General features: G+C 37.8%; 1 protein-coding gene across 18 annotated transcripts in view; it reads left to right on the top strand.

Annotated features, from left to right (window-relative positions):
• gramd1bb (GRAM domain containing 1Bb) overlaps window positions 1-22,595 on the top strand; it is a 140,869-nt gene that overhangs the window by 46,373 nt on the left and 71,901 nt on the right. For 11 of the 18 annotated variants that reach the window (XM_036214732.1, XM_036214749.1, XM_036214734.1 and 8 more), the window contains one exon: window positions 3,099-3,125. The exons of 3 other annotated variants lie outside the window; for them this stretch is intronic. In XM_036214732.1, the coding sequence (XP_036070625.1) occupies window positions 3,099-3,125 (27 nt within the window). Of the gene's footprint in view, window positions 1-53; window positions 401-3,098; window positions 3,126-8,167; window positions 8,723-14,418; window positions 14,463-22,595 lie in introns of those variants that run through there. 4 more of the 18 variants (XM_036214744.1, XM_036214746.1, XM_036214745.1 and 1 more) reach the window with 4 other exon arrangements.

Here is a 22,595-nt window from a genome sequence, read left to right as displayed (position 1 = left end):
TGTCTTTTTTGTCCTTAAATTGATTTAAAAAGGCAACAACTGCCACTAGAATTGTTGCCGGATGCAATTGAAGGGGGCATCTCCTGCATCAGCAACAGTAATGTGAAATGTGAAGCCTCATTATAACACCCACTTAGTCATCAGTCTGTGCACCAACACCTCCACTCCGTCTCCCTGTCCTGCGCTCCTCTGCCGTCCTCCCTCTCGCTGGCGCTCTCTGCTGCACATTCCTCTATTTTCTGGCGCTGGCATGAGTTCCTGTCAAACCTATGGGATTTTCTGCAGCCTCTCTCTTTGCCGTGCTGCTGTTAGCTAGTGCGGAGCATCTGCAGCAGCTGCAGGGAGAGCAGCGTTCTGTAGCCGGCTTTAGAGGGCACGGAATGTCATGTCTCCTCTGCAGGTAAAAACCAGCTGCTCGGAAGCTGCAATGCTACCCTAAAGTCCACCGGCACCATCGAGTCCGTCAGTCCCGCGTTGGCTCTGTCTGTCTGTTTGCTTCAAATGCTGCAGTGTATTCCTGTGTGTTCTGAGAGCAGGCTGCCAGCTAACATCTGCCTGCATGTGTGGGTTTATCCGTCTGCGCCGGGGCTGTCCAGCTTCCATGAAGGGAGTTCGGGAATTCTGTTTGCTAACATCCAAACAAAATAATGATTTTATTTATTTTTGCATTATGCTTTGCCGCGTGCTGCTTAATGCGACGCCTCCTCTAAAACATCAGACGGCGTTATGTAATAACATTATGTGACTTTGCTGAGTGAGCGTAATATGAGTGAGTAATGATGGAGCTCATGTTTGGGAGTTGTGTCAACACTGCGGCCCAGCTGCCTCTGCTTTAACTCATCAGGAAAACATCCCCACTGTGTTGTGTTTTTATATCACACTTTTCTTCTTTGTTTGATTTTTTTTTAACAGTAATTCTTCTGAGAACGATCCATTTTTAGTTTGAGTTTGAAAATATAACATTCAAATTTGCAGACTGAATGTGTAAAATTGTTTTAATTGATTTACATCATAAAATAAAGTGAACCTGTGGGGTTTTTTTGTGGCACAAGCTAAGGTTCACTTTGCACTTCTAAAGTAGCTGCTACTCCAGTGAAATGTCAGCTGTGTGGAGCATCCAGGTGCCTCGGTGTGGTTGTTTTTCTCCTACAATGAGCATTCATCACAGACAGAGGAGAAAAACTGGATTTTTCTGGCTGGTTGTTTACTTCTGACACAAATTAATGGTTCAGTTTTTACAGATTTTAAGATTGTGCGGCAACTTTTAGCATTGATGATATTTGTAGCATTCATTTTATCTTTGATCTAAGCAGAAATAAATGTATGTTTGCTAGGCATTTCTGTCTGGAGACTTGTAACCTTTTTATTTATATTTACTGTGTTTGATGTTTATACCATGTAGACAAATTATTATTAAAGCAATAAAATAAAAAATAGAAACTATTTTAATGGGGTTTATTTGATCATGTGTTCTCAAAAACAAGTTATTTAAGACTACAACTAAGTCTGGAGAGAAAATAGACTCACCCTGATTCGTGCGTGCAGAATTCTGGATTTGTAACTCATACAATATATTCTGTGTATAATTAACCTCTGAGTTGTAGGTGAGACTGTTGGTGCGGCGTAATCCATCCTCTTCCTGTTGCTGAGAGCTCTCTGTTTACACGCTTACAGCCCCTCACAACCCCAACCTAACATTAGTGGTGGAACAAAAATGGAGAGCAATACTGGAACCATCCAGCCGTAAAGTTTTGACCCAGATGCCAGATCAGAATGGAGCGGAGCAGGGAGCTTGTAACAGGGTTTGTAAAGTGGATGAAAAAATAGGGAAAATAAATAAAAACTTTCTCCAACAGTCAGGTGTTACATTTGATGTAGGACTTTGTTCGCACAGCATATACATATATATATATACCTATTGATGAATAAATATATATACTGTATATATAAATAATTATATATTTATTCATCCATACATATGTATGTATGTATATATATATATATATATATATATGGATGAACACACACACACTTTTTTCTGAACTGAAACATTTTTCTTTTTCCTCTGCCTAATTTGATGAGTCATTTAAATTAATAGTTGACACTCATTATTGACCTTGATGAGCCTAGACACATTAATCATAGATTTAATCATGAAACCATAAAATACATGAGTCAGTGTTTGTCCTGTGCATCAAGTGAAGTTTGTGGACTTAATGACAAAGAAAAAAATAATGAAGCCCACAGCAAATTCAAACACCAAGATCTATGTTATGAAACTGCTCTGTCCATTAAACATTTTTGATTTTCTAGGGGCCAAACCTGACTGCCTTTAGTCCTTTATGGGAGAATCATGGAGAATTAAAAAAAAAAATAAATAAAACCTGTAGGAATAATTAAAAACTATATGTATTTATAATACTGTATTTAAAGGTTAGAATAAAAACTGAGTTTCTTTTTTAGTTTTGTGTCACAATGTCTTAAAAGTGGTGATAACTTTACTTCCACGTCCAGTTTTTTTAATCTATAATTCAAATAGATTTACTTTATAAATCTGACTAAATGGCATTAAAGCTGGACTTTTTAGTGTTTTGCACAACATATCAAATTTTTATGTTCCAGCATTTAAAATACTGTCCACTTTAGTTTTTCTTTAAATGTTTAAAATGATTTTAAACGAAATAATAGCTTAGTTGTTTTTATGACTCACAGTTTAACCCTTTAACACCGCAGCCCCAGTGTTTATGTTCTTTGATTTTCTTCAACTTTTCAATTGTTAACGCGATCAACGTAATTCTAGCAGAATCTAGAGAGAAAAGTGACTCATTAGTTAAAGATTTTGTGCTTAAGCACCGTCGGTGACCCCTTAGGTGTTAAAGGGTTAAATCAAACAAATAAATGTGTCAGTTGTTTAATAAGGATACTATACATTGACATGTTAACAGGGTTATTGTAAACATACTGTAAATGGTTTTTATGCTTCCAAAACCTAAATAAACAAACTAGATGTGTTATTATTTTAAATAAAGTGGCAGAGAAATTTCCTACAAATGCGTTGAGCATATTTCCTGTGACTGATGTGTTTCTTTTATGTGTAGGTCTGACAGTGCAGCGGAAAAAGTCAGGTAAGACTCATTTTGGACACATCCTTCTGCAAGCCAGCGCTGTGTGAGACTGCTGTTGTTTTGCATAAACTTAGTGGTACAGTGGGATGGTCTCACTGTCACCCCATTTGCCCCGGCCCGCCCCCCCTGCATGTGACACAGATTCATGGCTTTGTCCACAGACCAAGGTGTCTGAATACGCTTTACATTTGGAGAGGCCGGCCGTGAATACAGTTGCAAGCCCCGGAATGCTTTTGTTTTGCTTTGCTGGATAAACAGCGTCGGATGCAAACAGAGTTTTGTGAGGTGGACACTATTGCAGAGCCGTAACTCTAGAGGCCAGCCGGCCAGCCACTGGCAGCAGGTCAGTACAGCGGGCGCAGGCGCGTCACCCTTCAGGCTGTTAAAGCTGTCCAGGGCTTAAGCAGCAAGGTTCAAGACTTAAGCTGGTGAGGTGAGTGTGATTATGAAAGAAAGCAAAGCACACACCTGCTGGACTTCAGACTGTAACTGTTTCTATGCATCTTTAATACTGGTCTATTTCATTGGTCTGTAGAAATCGGAGAGATTTATTTGTATTCAGGTGGAAGACACTGAGTGTGTCTAACAGGTTTTCTTTAACGTTGTTGTTGTGTGGCTTTGTCTGCTTTGGTGTGTATTGAACTGTCACTGATGTGTGTTAAGTGATTGGCCAACCAGCTCAGATGAAACCACTAGGAGTCTCTGTGCTCCAGCATTTACTCCAATGTCTTTGAATTCAGTCTTTTATGGGCTATTTCAACATCTGCGCCACTTCATGAATGAATATCAGCACCAGTGGCATGTAGTGTTGGATGCTCTGGACAGAAACATTGGGAGTCTTCTTGGATTGATGCAATTGTGAGCAGGGATCTCAAACTGGCGGCCCACGGGCCGTTTGCTGCCCCCAAGTCGATATTTTGCGGCCCCTGGTTTAATATGAAAGTTCAATGTCTACTTAGCAATATCTTCTGCATGTCCACACTTCTTTGAACAAATGTTCAATTGTTCAGTACGCATAGAGAATGGACCAAAGATATAGACCAGGGTTCTCAAACTCAGTTGACCTTGGGTCCTCTTAAAGCAGAGTCTGGCTAAGGCTGGGCTGTATGGGGTTCCATTTGTGCCAAAAGTATGTTTTTGCATCCTCAGTCTATATATTTGGTCCATTGTCTACTGAACAAGTTTATTGAACATTTGTTCATCTCTATGTACTACTAATCAATATCTTCTGTGTGTCCTTTGAAACGACAGGAGCTAACAACGCTTACAACGGTTGCTAAGGACTTTTTTGACAACCAGGTCCAACGACAATAGCGAATGCAAAGTTGGAAACATACAGAAAGCTGAAACACCACAAAGCAAATATAAAGCTATCATCAAAGAAGATATTGCTTCGTAACATTGAACTTTCATCTTAAGGCGGGAGCCGCATAATATCAACTTGGGGGCCGGAAATGGAACACGGGCCAACAGTTTCAGACCTCTAATATGGACAGTCGACGGAAAAACATAATTTTGGTACTAATGGAACCCCATAGGGCCCAGCCACAGCCAGACTCTGCCTTCAGTGGCCCCAAGGTAGATTATGTTTGAGAACCCTGAGTTGGAGCCTCATATGGATTCCTAAATGAATCTAAAAATATTGAAAATGAAAATATTGAAGCTGTTTTGAAAATGCAAAATCACTTGGAGGAAAAAATGTATTAGTCCTTAATGATGTCCATAGAAAGTGGTACATAAGATAAGCTCCAAAACCTGTCAGATCTCTCAAAATTATTGGCTATGTATGAGAACTGGACTGAGTGAGTGTGACGTCACCTATAGAAAGTGGGTTACCTCCGGTTCCAACCAAATGAAGTCAGTTCAGTCCTCATGTTTTCACAATGCGGATGCTGCCATGTTGGAACCAGATGTCTCAAAGAAGTAGTTATTTGTCTAAGTCAGGCTCAGTCATCGTTTCAGACAATGTCCGATGTGAGACCGCATACTTTTTCTGTTGAGGCATCGGATTGGCCAGTTAGTAACTTAAATACTTGTTCTAATAATAGGAAAAAAAAAGTTGGTTTAGTAAGAACATGTTAAAAGAAGATATCAGATGGTTATTGGTTATTCTGGCAAATAGAATGACTGAGTAATAATAGAAGTCTATTGGATTTAGGCTGCTTGGAGCCAGTAGGTACTTCCTGTTTGGAAAACCACGGGGGAGGGGGTCACTCAGTCCAGTTCTCATTTACAGTCAATGGTCAAAATCCCGACAAACAGCTTTTTTCCCACAACATTTCTACCTGTGACTGGTTTAAAGACTTGCAAGAACAATACATACTTTTTCTAAAACCTTAATGTTTGATATTTTATGTTCTTTTTACAGTTGTCATTCAGGATTTCTCTATCTCCAAAAACTCTAATGTAGAACACATTTTTATTTTACCATCCCAATAAATGGATAGTGTAGACACTATACAAGCAAGGATTTTCTCGGAAAGCTGCTTTTTTTAACCCTTTCAAACAGCTTTTTCCTGGATGCAGTGTTACACAAGAAATTATTTATGATTATCTTAATGAAAACCTGTTTTCCAACCAAGCTAAAAAAAAAGAGGAAAAGCTACAAGGAACAACAAATATTTCCTGATTTTTTTTTTACTGTGTAAATACCCATGTCTTATTTTTTGCACAGATAAAAACTTTATAACCTGAAGTGTTTGAGTTTTAAATACATAAGATGTTGGTAACCAAATAGGGTAGGTGGAGGCTGACTCCATTCTCAGCCCAGATTTTTTTTAAAGTGCCAAAAAAGGGAGCGGGGCAAGTGGAGGCGGACTGAGCGGTGGAGGCGTGGCTTGGATCTATGATTGACAGTTAGGCTAGCTTTATGTAATGTACGCTGGGTCCTCCATATGGGGTGTTGTCATTGTTATATTCACTTAACCATTGAGACATTCTAGGTATGTTGACGTTGGGAGTGAGGTCATCTGGACTCCACGAGACAGTGCACAGAACTATTTATCAATGATTTTTGGTGTCCGTGTCAGACATAAAATCCTGTCCACCTTCATCTACATTCATCATGGGATGGATAACACGTCAATGTAACTCTTGAGTCATCTGGACCCCTCAAGATAGCAAAAGGGTTAAAAAACAGAAAACTATGGAGAGTGGTATCGGGCAAAGTGATGCAAGTTTCTCCACAGAACTTTCTATTGAGGTTGAGGATTTTTCATCTCCCCCTTTCCAGAGGCCGGCCCTCATAGTCCAGAACTTTAATGTTTCAAGCTGCTGGCTCCAGACACTGCTTTTGCAATGACCGACAGCGGGGCCACCAGCACAGCTGAGGGTTTGCAGTGTCTGAGAGTGTAAATGCTGCTAGCTTCATAGCTAATAAAGGCTAACGTATTCAACAAGTGAAACATTCAATGTAAATCCATCACCTGGACGGAGTCTGCTGGATATAATGCCAACTGCACTACCAAATCCAAGTTGTGTAATCCAGTCGATTTTTGACAACTGAAGCCGATGCAGCTGGCTATGAGCCATGCTAAAGCTAACGACTGACCGTTACAGATTTAAAGATGGGCGGGGCTTTTATACTGGAGCTGCAGCGCAGGAAGACTTGAAAATTCTGAGACTTACACCAGTTGACCAATCACAAAATGAATCTGCAATACCTCATTTCAACCTGTAGGGGGCAGCATACAGACGGATTTTGACTTTATTTTCAAAATGATTTAATTTGTCAAAAAATTTGGCAAATTTAATCCTCAGGGCTTCTATCACATGGCAAATATTCACAATGTTTAAGCTTTACAGCCATGGTGCAGAGGTGGAGCGGTTGACCTGGTTGAAAGATCACAGATTTGGTTCCTGCCTTACTTGTCCGTGTGTCAGAGTGTCGTTGTGCAAGACATTGAACCCCCCCCCCCCCCTTTGCTCCTGGTGGTTGAGGTTTGCCTCAGTGTTATGCAGCACAGCCATGAGGATGAAGTATATACCGTTACCTCTGCTAGGGCCTGACCTCTTCCTAAATATTTATACAGTCAACACATGTGATCCTGCACTTTAGTGCACCTTCATCTTTTTTGTTCTTTGCATCTTTTAGTTTGCACACGCGCTTGTAGCTGGTCCCTTCAGGACCGGAGCCCACACAGTGATTTATTTCTCCTACACATTTGCTGAGTCATGCTCCACAGTTTTGCACAGTCTTTTACATTTTCCATAGAATGCTAACCTTTCTGAGAGTGCAGCGTTTTGTTTTCGTGGCATGTATACTGGGGCCAAGAAGTTCTTAAAGAAGAAGGAAAACTTCAAATAATTCATGGATGAATCTATCTGCTTTTATAATGTGAATTACCTGAAACTGACCGGTTGTATTGGATAGCAGCAGCAAATGTTTAGTCTTTAAGAAGATGCTGAGGAGTTGACCAAAGGGATGAGGGTTTTTGGGATGGCCGTGGGAGATGTTCTGTAGAGATTGTTGTTGTAGCGTCAGCGTTCCTCTGCCGTCTCAGTTGCTGGATTATTGATCTTTGTCTGAGGTTTAAGACTTGAACCACCAGTGACAGGAATCAGCATAATATGATCTTTCCTTTAAAGTTCCAGAGCATCATAAAAAGAAGCATGTTGGATAAAACGATCCCCAGAAATGGAAAAAAAAGCTGCCTTAGAATCCAGTAAAAGTAGAGTAATCGTAGACTTGTTTTACCTTTGCTTACATGCGTATTTTTAGGAAAAGTCTCAAATTCTTTTGCCTTTTATGATCCTTCTTTTCAAATTCTAACTGCAGGTAAAACCCAAGGTTATATCAGCACGTGTAAAAGGTGAAAATGTTCCGTTAGCTGTTCTGTGAGTTCCAGCTGAAGGCAGAAAAAGGTCAAATTCAAATGATTCTTAATTATTTCTTGTTTTGTGACTTTCCCTGGGATGCTGACAGATCCGCATAGAGAGATGCCGTGATGCGACAGCGCGGAAAAACGTGAATGAATATAAATATATAAATAAATCCTCGGAGGAGGGAGAGATTGAAGGGAGCTGGAGGAGAGGAGGCGAGGGACCTCCCTCGTCGAGTAGAGCCGCTCGCAGGGAGCCTACCAAAGAAGCCTTCCCACACACACACCATAGTGAGCCGGCCAATCAGAGCGCTCGCATCCCTGATCCATCCTCCCTCACACAATTGCTCATGGATAGCTCGGCAAAGCAGATGTGGGACGCCAACATGTGCACCACCTTGACTGAAAGCTGAAATGAGACGCGGTTCTAGCCCGGAGGGATTGCAGCGATGAGGGTATTGTGTGCTCAGAGGACACCCCTGGTTTAGACTCGCGCGAGCAGCCTGGATTGAATTTTGATTTAAGAAGTGCCGTTTGCATCCCACTGATGCAAGTGATGTCTGAGCACTCATTTTCCTCCTGATGGATATTGAACGAGCGAGTGCCGGAGGAGCTTTCAGCCTCGGGGGGCCTTTGAGGTTTAGTAATGAAGACAAAGGATGCCGGACAAGTTACGGTTTGACAGTGAGACAGCGGAAACAGTGACTGGAGAAAGGCCATGAGAGCCAGGAGAGAGGCCAGGATGGTGTCTGCCTGTTCACCATGCACAAACATAAGGTCAGGTCTGGCTTTGTTTAGCCAAACTTAATTAAACTTGCATGCATAGCATACATTTAAGTCTAAAAATCAATGTTTGTCAATAACATTTGGTATTTTTGCTTTAGAAAAAAAACAATAACTTTGTCCATCATGTTTTATCTACAAATAGTAAATTTCAAGGTTTTTGTGTGACTTTTGATACTAAACCAGTAATTATCTATAAATTGAAGCGATAATGCTGTTGTAGCTTCCACTGACTAGATCACATGACCCACATGCCTCGGGTGCTTTTTCCCAGCTGTGCCCTTTTCGGTTTGACCTTTGTGAAGAAAATGCAGCAGCTGTGTTTTGATGGGACTTTTTTAGCTTTTAAATAATTGGGCAAAAGTAGGACCATGTCTTTGCTGTTAACATAACTTATTACATATGTGTAACTTCATTTTGTTCACTCTCTTCTAGTTTTTTACAACATACATATTTTAAAAGTTGTCGGTAAATGACACATGCCTGCATTCTTTAGAAAACAGGTTCATTTTAAGGAAAATGAGTCAAATAATTTGGTAAAACTACAAATTGACAAATTGAGTTGATTTTTTGACACGAGTCTTCGTCTCATTCATGCACGCATTTGTGCAGAGACTATTTTTTATAATTTTTTTAGCCATGTTCTCTACGCTCTCTGTCCATTCTGATGACTCGGATAGATTTACTGCACCTTCCCAGGAGGGACAAAGGCCAGTTTGAAGACTGGTTTATGTTTTTTTAACCTAAAAATCAAGAAGGCTATCAGTGACTGAGGAAGTGGTGCCAGAAGCACTTTCTTCATCATTATTTCAGGTATTAGGCATTCAAAAAAATTCACCAATTTGAACAGAAACAGATTTTTGGTTAAAGAGAATTCCTACTAAGTAACACAAGTAATAGTTTTTAAAATCCAACTCCAATCATCTTTCAATCTATTTTAAAATTGTTTCCCGTGGTCTTTTAATTATGATGATCCGGTTTTTAGCCCAAATCAAAAAGCACGTGTCGTTATCTAGGACATATTTTTTTCAGTGTAGCAGCGCGGGACTGTCGGGGTGGAAGTTATCTCCACTAATTTTCCCATTACCCTTTGGGTAACTCTCTGTCCTGTTATCTTAAAGCACCTCACTAGCCCAAGCTAGCATTAGCATAGCAAAAAAAAACTGTTGAGAAATATCAACACTATCCAGCCGTGTAGTTTTGAACTAGATAGCAGCTGGGATGATTAAAATGAAGACATAAATGGAAATATTTGTCTGCAAGTGAAGGATTTGGAATTGGAGGGTGGCAGGAAGACTTTGGTTCGCCCATGGTGCATCACAGTTTTTTTTTAAATCTCCTGATCCATCACGATTTGATGAAGAAATACTCAGAAATGCAGTCTTAATCTGAAATTATTTTTAAAATGTCCTTAATTATGAGAAAAATGCTACAAGAATATGTTAAAAACACAAAAAACAATTTTATTGGAGTGGGTCTTTAAGTAAAGCAGGACTGAACTTATGTTTTTTCAGTAGCAATAACTATTTGTCCATTTGGGATGATTTGAAGAGTGGATCAGCCTGTTATATAAAAACTTGACAATATTTTACCAGGAAAAGAGCCTTCAAATTATCGGTTTCAACATCTCCCTTGAGATCTGTGAAATACTTGCTTAAGTTGGTTTGCAAAGTCAGGAAAGAAAACTTTGTTTTTTTAGCTCCTATCCTTTTTAAATCTTCAATTTTTTTTAACCAGAACATTTTATATGTATATTATTTTATCTTTTATATATATATATATATATATATATATATATATATATACAGTTTGCAAGGTCTTAGGGAAAAAAATGGCGAATAGGTGAAAACCGCGAAAACTCGAATAAGTGAGGGAACACTGTATATATATATACACACACACATGTATTGTATGTTTGTGCGTGTATATATATATATATTTATATATGTGTATGTGTGTGTATATATATATATATATATATATATATATATATATATATATATATATGTGTTTGTATGTATGTAAAACTCCTATTTGTAAAAGGTTTTATTGTATCAAACATCATATACACTATATATATTTTTATCATTAGTCTGTCATTAGCCATCATTCTATCATTGACGTCTTGACATATTTTTAAGCAACAAACATACAACACTTTTTCTTACTTTCAGTACATCTGATTCATGTTAGAGTTTCAAATTGTTGTTTTTTTTTTCTTGGCAATTATACAAAGAGCATGTTTAACAAAGCATTTTGACAACATATTTTTAAAGAGTAACCAAAAGAAATGTAACATTTGCCACACTTGGACACAGGACTTGTGTTTTTTCGGCTGATTTGCTATATTTTTAATGTTATATACGTAGATATATTCCACCATTTCTCATCTTCTATTCGCTGAAAACAGCAAAAATGTAAAATTTGAGTCTGTGTTAATGAGTCAGCTGTAGATGTCGCACCCTTACAGAGACTTATAAAGAACTTCCCACTATAAATAATCTGGCTGTCACTGGCACACCCCCTTACTGTTTCCGTGAAAGGTCTTGTTTTCATGCTGGGTGGACATCTGCCTCACTGCAGTGTTGCGCAAGTGTTTTGCGATTGCTTTAAGAGTCAGTCCTGACTGGATTCATAAAAATGTAACATTAACAACAATCTACTTTCACCTTATCTACAATGGGACAGACTCGATTTACCACATGTAAATCCCAGCTTCATGTTGCTGACATCCCTTAGCTGAACACGTGGAATCTATTGTGTGCTGCCAGCGGGCCATCACTGCTGAATAATCATAAGTTCTCCGATGACTCATCCGGTAATACACATACAAAGTAGCATCATAAGACTGTATTTGGCTTTTTTCTTTTAGATTAAAAGCAGCCACAAATACAGCTTTATGTGTTTTAAGTAGCTTTAGATATTATTTTGTCATATAATCAAAAGAACAATTTCTAAAGAACATAGCAACCAGAAATTTTCCCAACAACTTACTGTAACTCTTGTGCTATCCAAGGTATGTTTACATTAAAAGTGGGGTCATCTGGACCCCACAAGACAGCGTGCGGAACTTTAAAAAAATATATATATATATTATTTGTTTTAATCTTCATTGGTGTCCATGGCAGACATAAAATCCTGTCTACTGTTGTCATTGGAGGGATCATACATCAATATAAAGGTCGGGTCATCTAGACCCAATAAGATAGCATAAGGGTTAAAGACCCATTCCAATAAAAATAGTTTTTGCTATTTTTAACATGTTTTTGTGGTATTTTTTTCTACAAATTGAGGACATTTTTAGAGAAAACTTAGTTCAAAATTGCATTATTGAGTATTTCCTTTCTCAAATTGTTCTATTCAGGAGGATATGAAAAAGGGTCATTTGAATAGGAGAGTATTTGTTATGTAGAACAGAGGTCCTAAACTACGGCCCGCGGGTCGGATCCAGCCCGCCTCATTTTCCCCGACCCCCCAAACACGATCAGAAAGGCATGATTTTTTTTTTCTTTCTCTATCTGGCCGATCGAGACCGATATGACGGGAGAGGATAGACTATTTATTGGTTTATTTTTAAAATGTTTTAGTATTTTTTTTTTCCATGAAGATTACCGGAATGAATTATTTAAAATGTAGCTATGTGTGGCTTTCTGGAAAACCATAAATGTTTACGTTTAGACACGCGCTATCATAGTTAAACTTTTTCTGTTAGCCCACAAACTGACCCCGGGCCCCCATCAGAGAAGAAAACAGTGATGTGCCCCTCTCAAGAAAAAGTATGGGGACCCCTGATGTAGAATACTAGATCCATATACGTTTTTGTTTTCCTTGTCTGATCTGGATAGCCCCGATATTGCTCACCATTTTTGTTGCACCACTAATGTTAGGTTGAGGCTGTAAGCTAGCAGGAGAGTGTCTCAGTTATGGGTGACGGAAAGGGGGGCGGGTACGCTTTGCGCCAACAGTTCTGTCCACAACTCTGAGGAAAATTTCTAAAGAACTACTGCAGAAACTATTTCCTTGAAAAAAAAATGCCTTTTTTATTTTAGCTAAAAATCATAATTAAAATATAACTAGGAATGCTTTTATAAAAGATCTAAAGATGATCAGAATGGGATAAAATTAACGCCAGTAAATGTATTAATCCTATAAAATCACATATTAATAAACTGGCAAAATGAGTATAGCTACACAGCTAGCAGGGTCCAATAAGGCCTGTTAGCAAGAAGAAACCCATCTTAACAGGCATGTCATTTGAATCAACCAAAATGGATTCTATCTCCATCTCCTGTATGTCTCTTAAACCCGTTCTTCCTCATTTTTCTCTTTCTCATCCACTGACCTTCTGTCACCTCAGAATCTGCTCCTGCACTTCTTTCAGCCTCTTCCTGCTTTTTTCATCCACAGACATCGACTTCATCTTCAGTCATTACATTGTTTTTCTCTGATTAGTGAGTATTTTCCTTCTTTTTTCTACATGCAGACTTCATATCCTCAGCTCCAGTTTGCCACAGAAACAGCGTCTAGTTCTTCTTTTTTTTCTTTCAGTTCATTCTTTCTACAAATGTCTGTGTTCATGTATTCCTCACCACTTCCTTCTCCTGCTCTATTTATCTTTGGTTTAGATTTTTTGAAACATCTATTCTCTTCATAAATTTTACATGTATTCTTATCGGTCAAGCAGGTAAAACAGCCCATTCAGATTTGCAAATACTATTCTTGTCATCTAGACTTAATATTTGATTCAAAAAAATGTTTTTTTCACTTATAATAGTTTTTTTTAATATATATTTTTTAGCTTCAAATAAATATATGTTTTAACTTATTTATTACAGTTGGTTATTAGAACTGATTGGCGTTTATAATACAACCTTGTTTATGTTGTAGGTCAGAGTTTTCTTTTTTATTTGTCAGCGTCTGTCTCGTCATATACCTTTTTATTGCATATTTCTGATGGGAAATTCTGTGTGTGTACACTTATTACTATTAGACATGTTTTTACAACTCATACCCAAATGAAGTTTGAAAAAAAAGTGATTCACCCAAATATTATACATTTTAATAGTAGTTTTCAAACTGGAAAAAAACTGAATAATTTCATGAGGGCACAGCACGAAAATTCATTACTTAAGTGACCTTTCCTCTCAGCAGGTTGTACTTCGCCTAATCAATTTCCACAAGCAAGAAATAATTCAGTGAAACAGCCTCACAGGCCGCCATCAGATTTGTGGAAAGGCCTATTCAATTGATTAAAGTTTTCTTCAGCTGCTGCAAAGCTCAGAGAGGGTGGGAGATGTAGGAAGGAATGGCTCTCACAGACGCAAGCTGTAATATCATCAGGTACATCAGCAGGAATGAACTGACTGAACCGGATAAAGGAAGGGTGGAGCGGTTCTGACTGCAGTCTGGATCGGGTCACTTAGCAGCACAAAAAGACTTGCAACTGTTCATATCGTACTTTTTCAAAATGAAGCTATTCTCTGTTTTTTTTATTCCCATTCACAATAATATGGGGTTTTATATTTTTAAAACAAGGGATTTTAGTGTTTAAGAAAATATTAGACAAGGATCTCAGTTTTACATTGCTAATTGAGAGGTTTTGGCTTGTTTGTAACCAGGAAAAGATTATTTTTCAAAGAAATTCTATCAAACTTTATCATTTTGCTTTTCTCTACCTCCTTCACCGATAGGCCAAGCAAAAGACGTGGAAGAAACTGATATGGAAATCTCAAAGGTAGGACATAACTTTTAGAGCATAGAACATGCCACTCTTCAGAGACGCTGTTGGAAAAGTGTTCATTCCATAACATTAAAAAAATGGTTTGAGGATCACACTTAATCGGCTATCTGAATGTGTAAACGTTCTTAATCGTCTTAAAGTTTACTTAAAGTTTCAATGGGAAGTGAGTCTGTAATATGAAAAAGGTTTCTCACTATTTCATATGTGCTCCAGTAAAGATACTTTTGGTAAATTTGATGCTACCAAAAATAGTGAACAATCAGAAATCTGTCTTTTTTTATTGCTTTAATCTTATTCTTTACTTTTAGTCTTCAAATGATAGCAAGACCATTATCGTTTGACTATAAAAGACAGATTATTTCTTTAGTTCTGTTTTTAAAATCGTTCCCAGTGTTTTTTAGTAGTGATTATGCTGTTTTAGCCAGAATTAAAACAAATTATGTTGTTTTCTAGGACATTATTTCTGCTAGAGTTCATTAGAAAATTGTCTCTTGAGTTGTGGGCACAGCAGTTGTGGAGCAACCCCGCCCCCTCTTCCCATTGCAGAGCAGGGAGCTTGTGGTTCGCCCAGGATATTTTCTACATCACAAATAAGCCCTTTTTGTTTTCTGCTCCTGATTGACAATTATTTTATTAAAAAATACTCAGAAATACAAATCTGAGCTCCATTTTCTTTATGTCCTTCATCAGAAAATCCCAGAAGAACATGTTAAAAACACAATGTTCATCAGAGTGAGTCTCTAAGGAAACCAAAGTCAGTCATGGAATCATCTTAGAGGCCTCATTTAACATGTTCACTATATGAATAAATACACTTAATGGAGACTTCTCTATTGCAATGTTGAGGTCTCCAGCAGAAAGCCTTTCATCATTGAGTCTGTGTTCACACCACTGCTCCTGGGTGTCCGCTTTCCCTGATACTCAGATCCAGAAGAAAAAGTGCTGTAGCACCGTTTGCTACAACATCGTCAGCTATGTCCTTTGCAGGAGAACACACTCAGTAATATGAAACTGGACCGGGTCCTTCGTGTCTTCACAGGAACACACACTTGAACATTTTAACTACTGCAACCCTTGACTAAATCATTAAGACTTCAGGAAACAAACAGGAGGGATAAGAAGTGAGTATTAACCACAGGTGGAGTGACTGTAGGGACTTGGTGTGTCTCGTGTTGACGGTACATGAGGAAATGACTAAAGAAATTCACCAAACAAAGAGCTCATACATATAAGTACTTAGTTGTGAACATTTACTCACCATGTGGTGACTAACCCTCTAACTTTTACTCGCCAAAGATGAGAAAAGGCTCGCAACTGGTGAGTCTTTTGCAATAAACTCATTCTTCATTCGATAAAAAGTTCTATCGCGATAAATATCGTTATCGTTTTATCAATATTGTGCATATAAAATGAAACAATTTTGCAGATCACTGCTAGCTTCACGACAGAGAAAGTGTGTATCTGTTAGCCTGGGGGCGGAGCTGGCAGCTCAGACTCTTCTTGGAAGGGGCTGTTCCCCACTTTGTGACATCACAATGTAAGGACCCAGTCATTTTTGTGGATTGGGAGGGGCTGGTGCTCAGAGAGCAGGATTTTAGAGGAATGCTCAGAGATTCTTGAATTGGGTTGTTTTTTGTGAAGAATTAACATTAAAGTACACTTAAAAGCTCAAATAAGTGGATTTTGGCAGGTATAGCCCAGGGGTCTGTAACCTGAGGCTCCGGAGCCACATGTAGCTCTTTGAACCCTCCATTGTGTCTCTCCGGTTGAAAAAAATGGAAATGTTTTCATTTTAAAAAAGGATTGTTTCAGGGTTTTGTGCCGTTTGGTCCAAAAAACACAGTAAGAGTCACTAATTAACTCTGAACTGTTTCTAAATAGCTAAGTTTGTCAATTTCCAACAATTGATATAAAATGAACTGTTTATAGTCTTTTTTTTAATTATTGCTGAGATTAAAACTACCTAATATAATATTTGCTGCATTGAGATGTATTTTATTTTGAAAGGAAGTCAGATCAAAATTTGTAACCTATTCATCTCTAGAATTTTTTTTTCATGTTTACGTTTTATTCATGTACAAAAATAATAATTTATTGACTTTATCAGAATAGTAACATTAAGACAAATACAAAGGAGTGTCTTATTTTTGTCAGACTTTTTGCAGCTCCCGCTGAGTTGGTGAGAAATGGACCCGATTGGCTCTTTAAATGTTGAAGGTTGCAGAGCTCTGGTTTAGGCCCTTTATGAGATAAATACAACATTAATTCATTTAAAAAACAAACAGTGTTTTCTAAATAATAGCAGACTGTGAAATAAACTTTATTAGCATTTTCCTCTCTTTACAGAGTTTGTGTTAAGAAAAGGCTGATTAGAATTTAGTAAAGGAGTCAGTAAAAACAGTTGTTTTAGCTTGTGTTTTAATTATGTAGGGACTTTATCAACATAATATCATTTTTAAAGGTAGCATCTATGTTGTTTTTTTGTAAAACAAGATAAGAATTCATCCAGTAAAAAATATGCTTGGCTGGTGGATTTTTTATCCACTTGGAGCATCAAACTACTCACAGAAAAATCTGAAGTATAAATCTGAATCTGCCAAAAGTGGGAGTTGGACACCAGAAACAGACACGCTGTCAAGTTTTTACAGCTTGTATTGTAGCTTAACTTTGTGTTTAAGCATATTTCCAAAGGAGATGTTGACTTAAATTATTTTTTGTTAAATGTATTTTGTCAGTTGTATTTTTGGTAAAGAAAGTAAAAAAGGAGAGAAACTGATTAAAATCGAATTTTCTATGAAAAAAAATCAAAGATTTTATTTTTTGGTCGTATCGCCCAGCCCTAATTTCTATCTATCAATCCATCCTATTGGGTTGCTGGAGCCTGTCCTAAGGCAAAGTATCCTGAACAGGTTGCCAGCCTTTTGCAGGGCCTTGCTGTTATTTATTTACCATTTATTTGGAAAAATAAAGCTAAAAGAATCCAGGAATACAACGTTTAAGATACAGAAAAAACAGCCTTTCTGCCTTCTTTGTTACCTGCTTATAGTGTAGATGAATTATGAATCTAGAAATAGCTCAAGTGCTGCTCTTGAATGCTTTGTGGGCTAAAACGACCGTCAGGAGACCCAAAAAGAGAAGCAGACGGCGTGCGCTTCATTTCCCTTCTAGCTGTACGTCTGACTAAAATAGCACAGGGGTTCCACGTTTGTGGCGGATGCAGCACGCCGGACTGATCCCAACTTTAACTGATGGAAGCTTCACTCTGGAGCTGCATCCACACAAAGTCTGCAGAGGATTTGTCAGGTTATATCTCCAAACCCAATCCATTATCCCATCACTTCTCTAAGCCTGTCATTAAAAACAAAAACAGGAAAGCTTTCTCATTCAACGTCTTTCTTAGCTTAGTGAAAAGAGCATTAACCACTGATACATGTAGTGGTAAAGTTTAGGGCAGAAAAACAACTTCTTTTTTTTATTAGTTTTTTTGAATCTATTTGATTTAGCTTTTATATAAGCAAAATTATATAAGACATGTTTGTTTGAAGCAATTTTATAGATGTTTATTTAAGCTTTTATACAGAGTATTTAGCAAATATTTACATATATATGTGTATACAGCAAGTTTAGGAAGACTAGAATCATACGTCAGCATTGAAGGACAGATGGATTTTGCACAAATTGAAATATATTTTAAGCAATTAAGACATTGTTTTAATCAAATATACAACATAAATATACATAAAATGTTGGAAACACGGCTTCTTTTGAGTTCCCAGCACCCCCTGTAGACTGAATTCTGGTTGAGTTTTGTGTCCTATCGGTGCCAATTCCAGCTTTTAGAAAAGCATTCTTGTCCTTGTAATAAGCTTGAAAAGATACGTTTTCCTGGGGTGTCACACAAATGGCCCTCGGGCCGCATCCGGCCCACCACGTGGATTAATCCGGCCCAGTCATGAAGAGAAAAGAAAATACGGACGTTGAAAAAGAAAAAGCAAGCTTTAAGCCCAATGCTGTAGCGAGTTATACTTATTTAAAGAATGCTTTTTGAAGAATTGCGTTGATGGATTTGTCTAAAATCTGTCTTATTTTTATAGTAAAATTACTTATGGATTTAATTCTTGTCTTAAAAGGGATTAGTAATAATGATGAATTGGATTTTTCTGCACTTTTCCTGACGCTCAAAGCTCTTCTAATTCATTCACTCCTCATTCATACTTGGTGATGGTTAGCTACACAGCTGTCCTGGGGCAGACTGACAGAGGTGTGGCCTACAGCTATGAAGGTAAATATGGGCCAAAACATACAAACTTAAATAATACACACATGAGCTAGAATCAAGGACACGCACAAGTTTAATTCACACACAGTGGAGCTAGCGTAGTGCTAACTCCAGCCAACAACAACAAGTAAATAGTTCATGTTTTTATTCTCTATGGTAAAGTTGGAAATGTTATAGTACTAACAAATGTCAATAGGGTCCTGATTCTCAGCTGAGTCATTTATTCACAGAACCGAAGTGGTATAAAAAATATTAGCTGTTGGAACCGTCCATTTCTGATCTGTACGATTGACCATAGCTGGGAATCACTCTAAAACAGGATGACTCTCAGAGCATACCAAACGTATATGATAGACTCACCTATTTTTAGGGGTTTTAACACTCATATAGATGCGTTTGTTGGAGGTTTGAAGAGGTTTCGGCAGAAACCGGACGTGTTAGTTTTCTTCTTTCTGTGCGGCCTTTAATGTCAGCAGGTGTTTTCCTTTGTTCTTTTATTCATGGCGCATGTGACTGTCACCCAGAAGGCCATCTGGGCTTTGAGGCGCTTTAATATTAACCATATCTGACCATGACAGCGCCTCTGCTATCATCAATAATGTTTTTCTCTCTGTTCTTCCTCTGCATGTTCTAAAAGGAAGTCTGCTTGTATAGTGGCTGTTGTTTCAGCCTCCACATCTAAACTGTGTCTCCTTTCAGCTCGGGGACATCATCAATCTTTGTACTAAAGTTTAGGGCATCGGTGAATGTTACAATAACCTCTCTGAACTGCAGACTGGTTTTGTAAGACCTTATTGATGAATGTATTTAATAAAGTTTGGGTTTTTACATCAATTGCAACTAAAATATTCAGAGAGTGCAAATCAGCTTCCGTATCCTGCCATATTTTTGAGTATATATCGACCTAAACATACATTTCTGACTAAATGAACGTCTTGATAAACTCACAGGCATGAATTTTATCAAACTCTTTTAAGGACATATTTTTAAAGTAACAATTTGTGGTCTGAAACTTTTTTTTTTTTTTGCTTATACTTTCTTTTTCTTGTTCTGGATTAAGGTGTAATGCTATACTCCGAGCTCCACCTAGTGGCCAAACTGAAACATCCTTCAGGAGAAGCAGAACAATGTCCACAATGTTAATGATCTGAACATTTTTGTTAGTTTTTCCTTTTGAGAAACCGTGTAACACTGAATTAACAATCTTTATTTCATTCATAAATTTTACAGTATGAACTGTATCAGATTAATACAAAAATATTAAAAACATATAGTAAATTATTGATGTATTTCTAAGCAAATGGGTCTAAATGTGTAAACTCAAAATCTAATTGAATTAAGAGAATCGAAAGAATCTAAAAAAATCGGAATTGAATCGATCCAGGCTCTAGTGAATCAGATTGAATCGATTACGGAAACCCAGCCCTAGATGACATCATTTCTTGGTAGAGTAAATGCAGAATGCTGGGTTAGGAAGCACTCCCTCCATAAAAATGAGGCCAAATCACTTGTTAAAATCTGTGTTTTAATTTCACTTTGGCAAAATCAAATCCAAGTTCAGCTATATTGTCAATTCAAGCCTTTCCACTTATGTTCAAATGGGTATTTTATGGTCCCATATTTTCATTAAACTACTTTCAAACTTTTCTTGTCGACACAATAACATGTAGTTTGTGTTTGTGCACTCTGTTAACTCCTGGAGGGCGGAGACAAGCGGAAACACAAACATCAAAGCAAAATCTATAGAGAATTTAAATAAATGCACCATGAAATCTCCTAAATTTATGTGTAATTATATTTGTTCTTAATCTGGTTTATATTTACAGTAAATCTTACCTGACTCATTTTTTTCATACTTATCATCCCTGATGTAAGAAAACAAGAAAGTTTAGCTGAGATTTAATGAACCAGGCACTTCCTCGACTGCTTTTGGAGGTTATTTGATGTTGAAGGAAGCCTGGATACAGTCAGAGAAAAGAAAATCCTCGCAGAGTTCAAACTCTGCATCTCTCTCTGTTCTACAAAGCAGAGTAGAGGGATCACCCCGGATTATCTGACAATGCTATTCTTAGAAAGAAAGAAAGAAAAGAGCTGAGAAGTATTTACGTGATGGTTAAAAAGGCTGGAAGATCATTCGATTTCTGAGGTGTGGCCTGCAATCGCCTGCTGAAAATAACAATGGAGTCTAAATAAGGAACATTCTGTAAATGACAATTAGAGTGCTCCAATTTAATTTATAGATGTTTCATTTACCATGCAAAATTAATAACCAAATAATAAATGTAACAAGCTGCTGATTCGAAATGTCCTTCTTTATATTTTTGAGCAGCTCAGTTGGATTTAACCACAGTAATAGAACAATAGAAGTCCATCCAGTTGTCATACATTATCCATCCAGCAGATGGCGGCAGTGAGATAAAAGGCCTCAGAAGGAGCTGTCCATTCAGGACCTCTAGCTGCTTCTAAATGCAGCCTCGACACTAATCAAACCACAGACAAACTTTAACTTAACTTAAAGGAATCCTCTGATTTATTAATGAGGTTAATATAATCCTTTCACTGTATATTAAAGTGTGTTTTTTAGCGAAGCAGTTTCAGTTTATCTCAAACACTAGTTAGAAAATTAGAAACATTCGTAACAGACAACAACAAAACAACCAAAAACAAGTACAATAGTGTTCAAAAACGGGTGGGAAGAAGTCAAAAGAAAATGCATTTAACCACACCCTCTTTACTAACTTAAATTAAGTTTACTGCAACGTTTCAGCTCACTTTGAGACAAGAAGGCAAAAAAAAACAAAGCCTCAAATGTTTCCTGAGATACTTGTGCATCACATTTAAAAAGCCACTGGAGCTATAAACATCAACACAGTACTGCAAATTATCCAAATTCTCAATAATAATGTTTTTATTCACTGTATAGATCTGGATTGATCTGCTGTTGTTTCCGTAGACTAAGTATGATTTCATAGTGGAAAGCATTGGTTTCTGGGAATGAAGACGTGTACTGCAGTTTGATCCACCACCTGTGACCAAGTCAGTCATGAAGAGGGAATCGTTGCTTCTTGTCAGAGTTTTTATTTTGGCCTTACATGGCCTGAAAGAGATTATAACACAGCTCATTAAGACCAGAGGCATTACTTAAAGCGTTAAATATGGCCCCTGGGCCATAGTTTGCCCCCCCCCCCTTGCTTTAAATAAAAAAAATCAAATCAAATTAGTGAGGTTAGAAGTTATTGAGCCATATGAAATAATCAAATTTTGTTATAAAATATTTAAAGTTACCATATTTTCTGGACTATAAGTCGCTCCAGAGTATAAGTTGCTCTGGAGTATAAGTCCCTCAGGACTATAAATCGTTCCGGAGTATAAGACTGTCTGGAGTATAAATCCTTCTCGATTATAAGTCGCTCTGGAGTACAGATCGCTCCAGAGTATAAGTAACCCAGGACTATAAGTCGCTCTGGAGTATAAGTTGCTCCCGAGTATAAGTCGCTCTGGAGTACAGGTCGCTCCAGAGTATAAGTAACCCAGGACTATAAGTCGCTCTTGAGTATAAGTTGCTCCGGAGTATAAGTCGCTCTGGAGTACAAGTCTCTCTGGAGTATAAGTTGCTCTGGAATATAAGTCACTCTGGAGTACAAGTCTCTCTGGAGTATAAGTTGCTCTGGAGTATAAGTCGCTCTGGAGTACAAGTCGGTCTGAGGTACAAGTCGCTCTGGAGTATAAGTCGCTCTGGAGTACAAGTCTCTCTGGAGTATAAGTTGCTCTGGAGTATAAGTCGCTCTGGAGTACAAGTCTCTCTGGACTATAAGTCACTCCAGAGTATAAGACTGTCTGGAGTATAA

The sequence above is a fragment of the Oryzias melastigma genome, linkage group LG13 (genome assembly GCF_002922805.2).
Source record: "Oryzias melastigma strain HK-1 linkage group LG13, ASM292280v2, whole genome shotgun sequence".
Classification (NCBI taxonomy): Eukaryota; Metazoa; Chordata; class Actinopteri; order Beloniformes; family Adrianichthyidae; genus Oryzias; species Oryzias melastigma.
The sequence above is the reverse complement of the archived record's forward strand: the minus strand, read 5'-3'. Positions and strand labels throughout refer to the sequence as shown.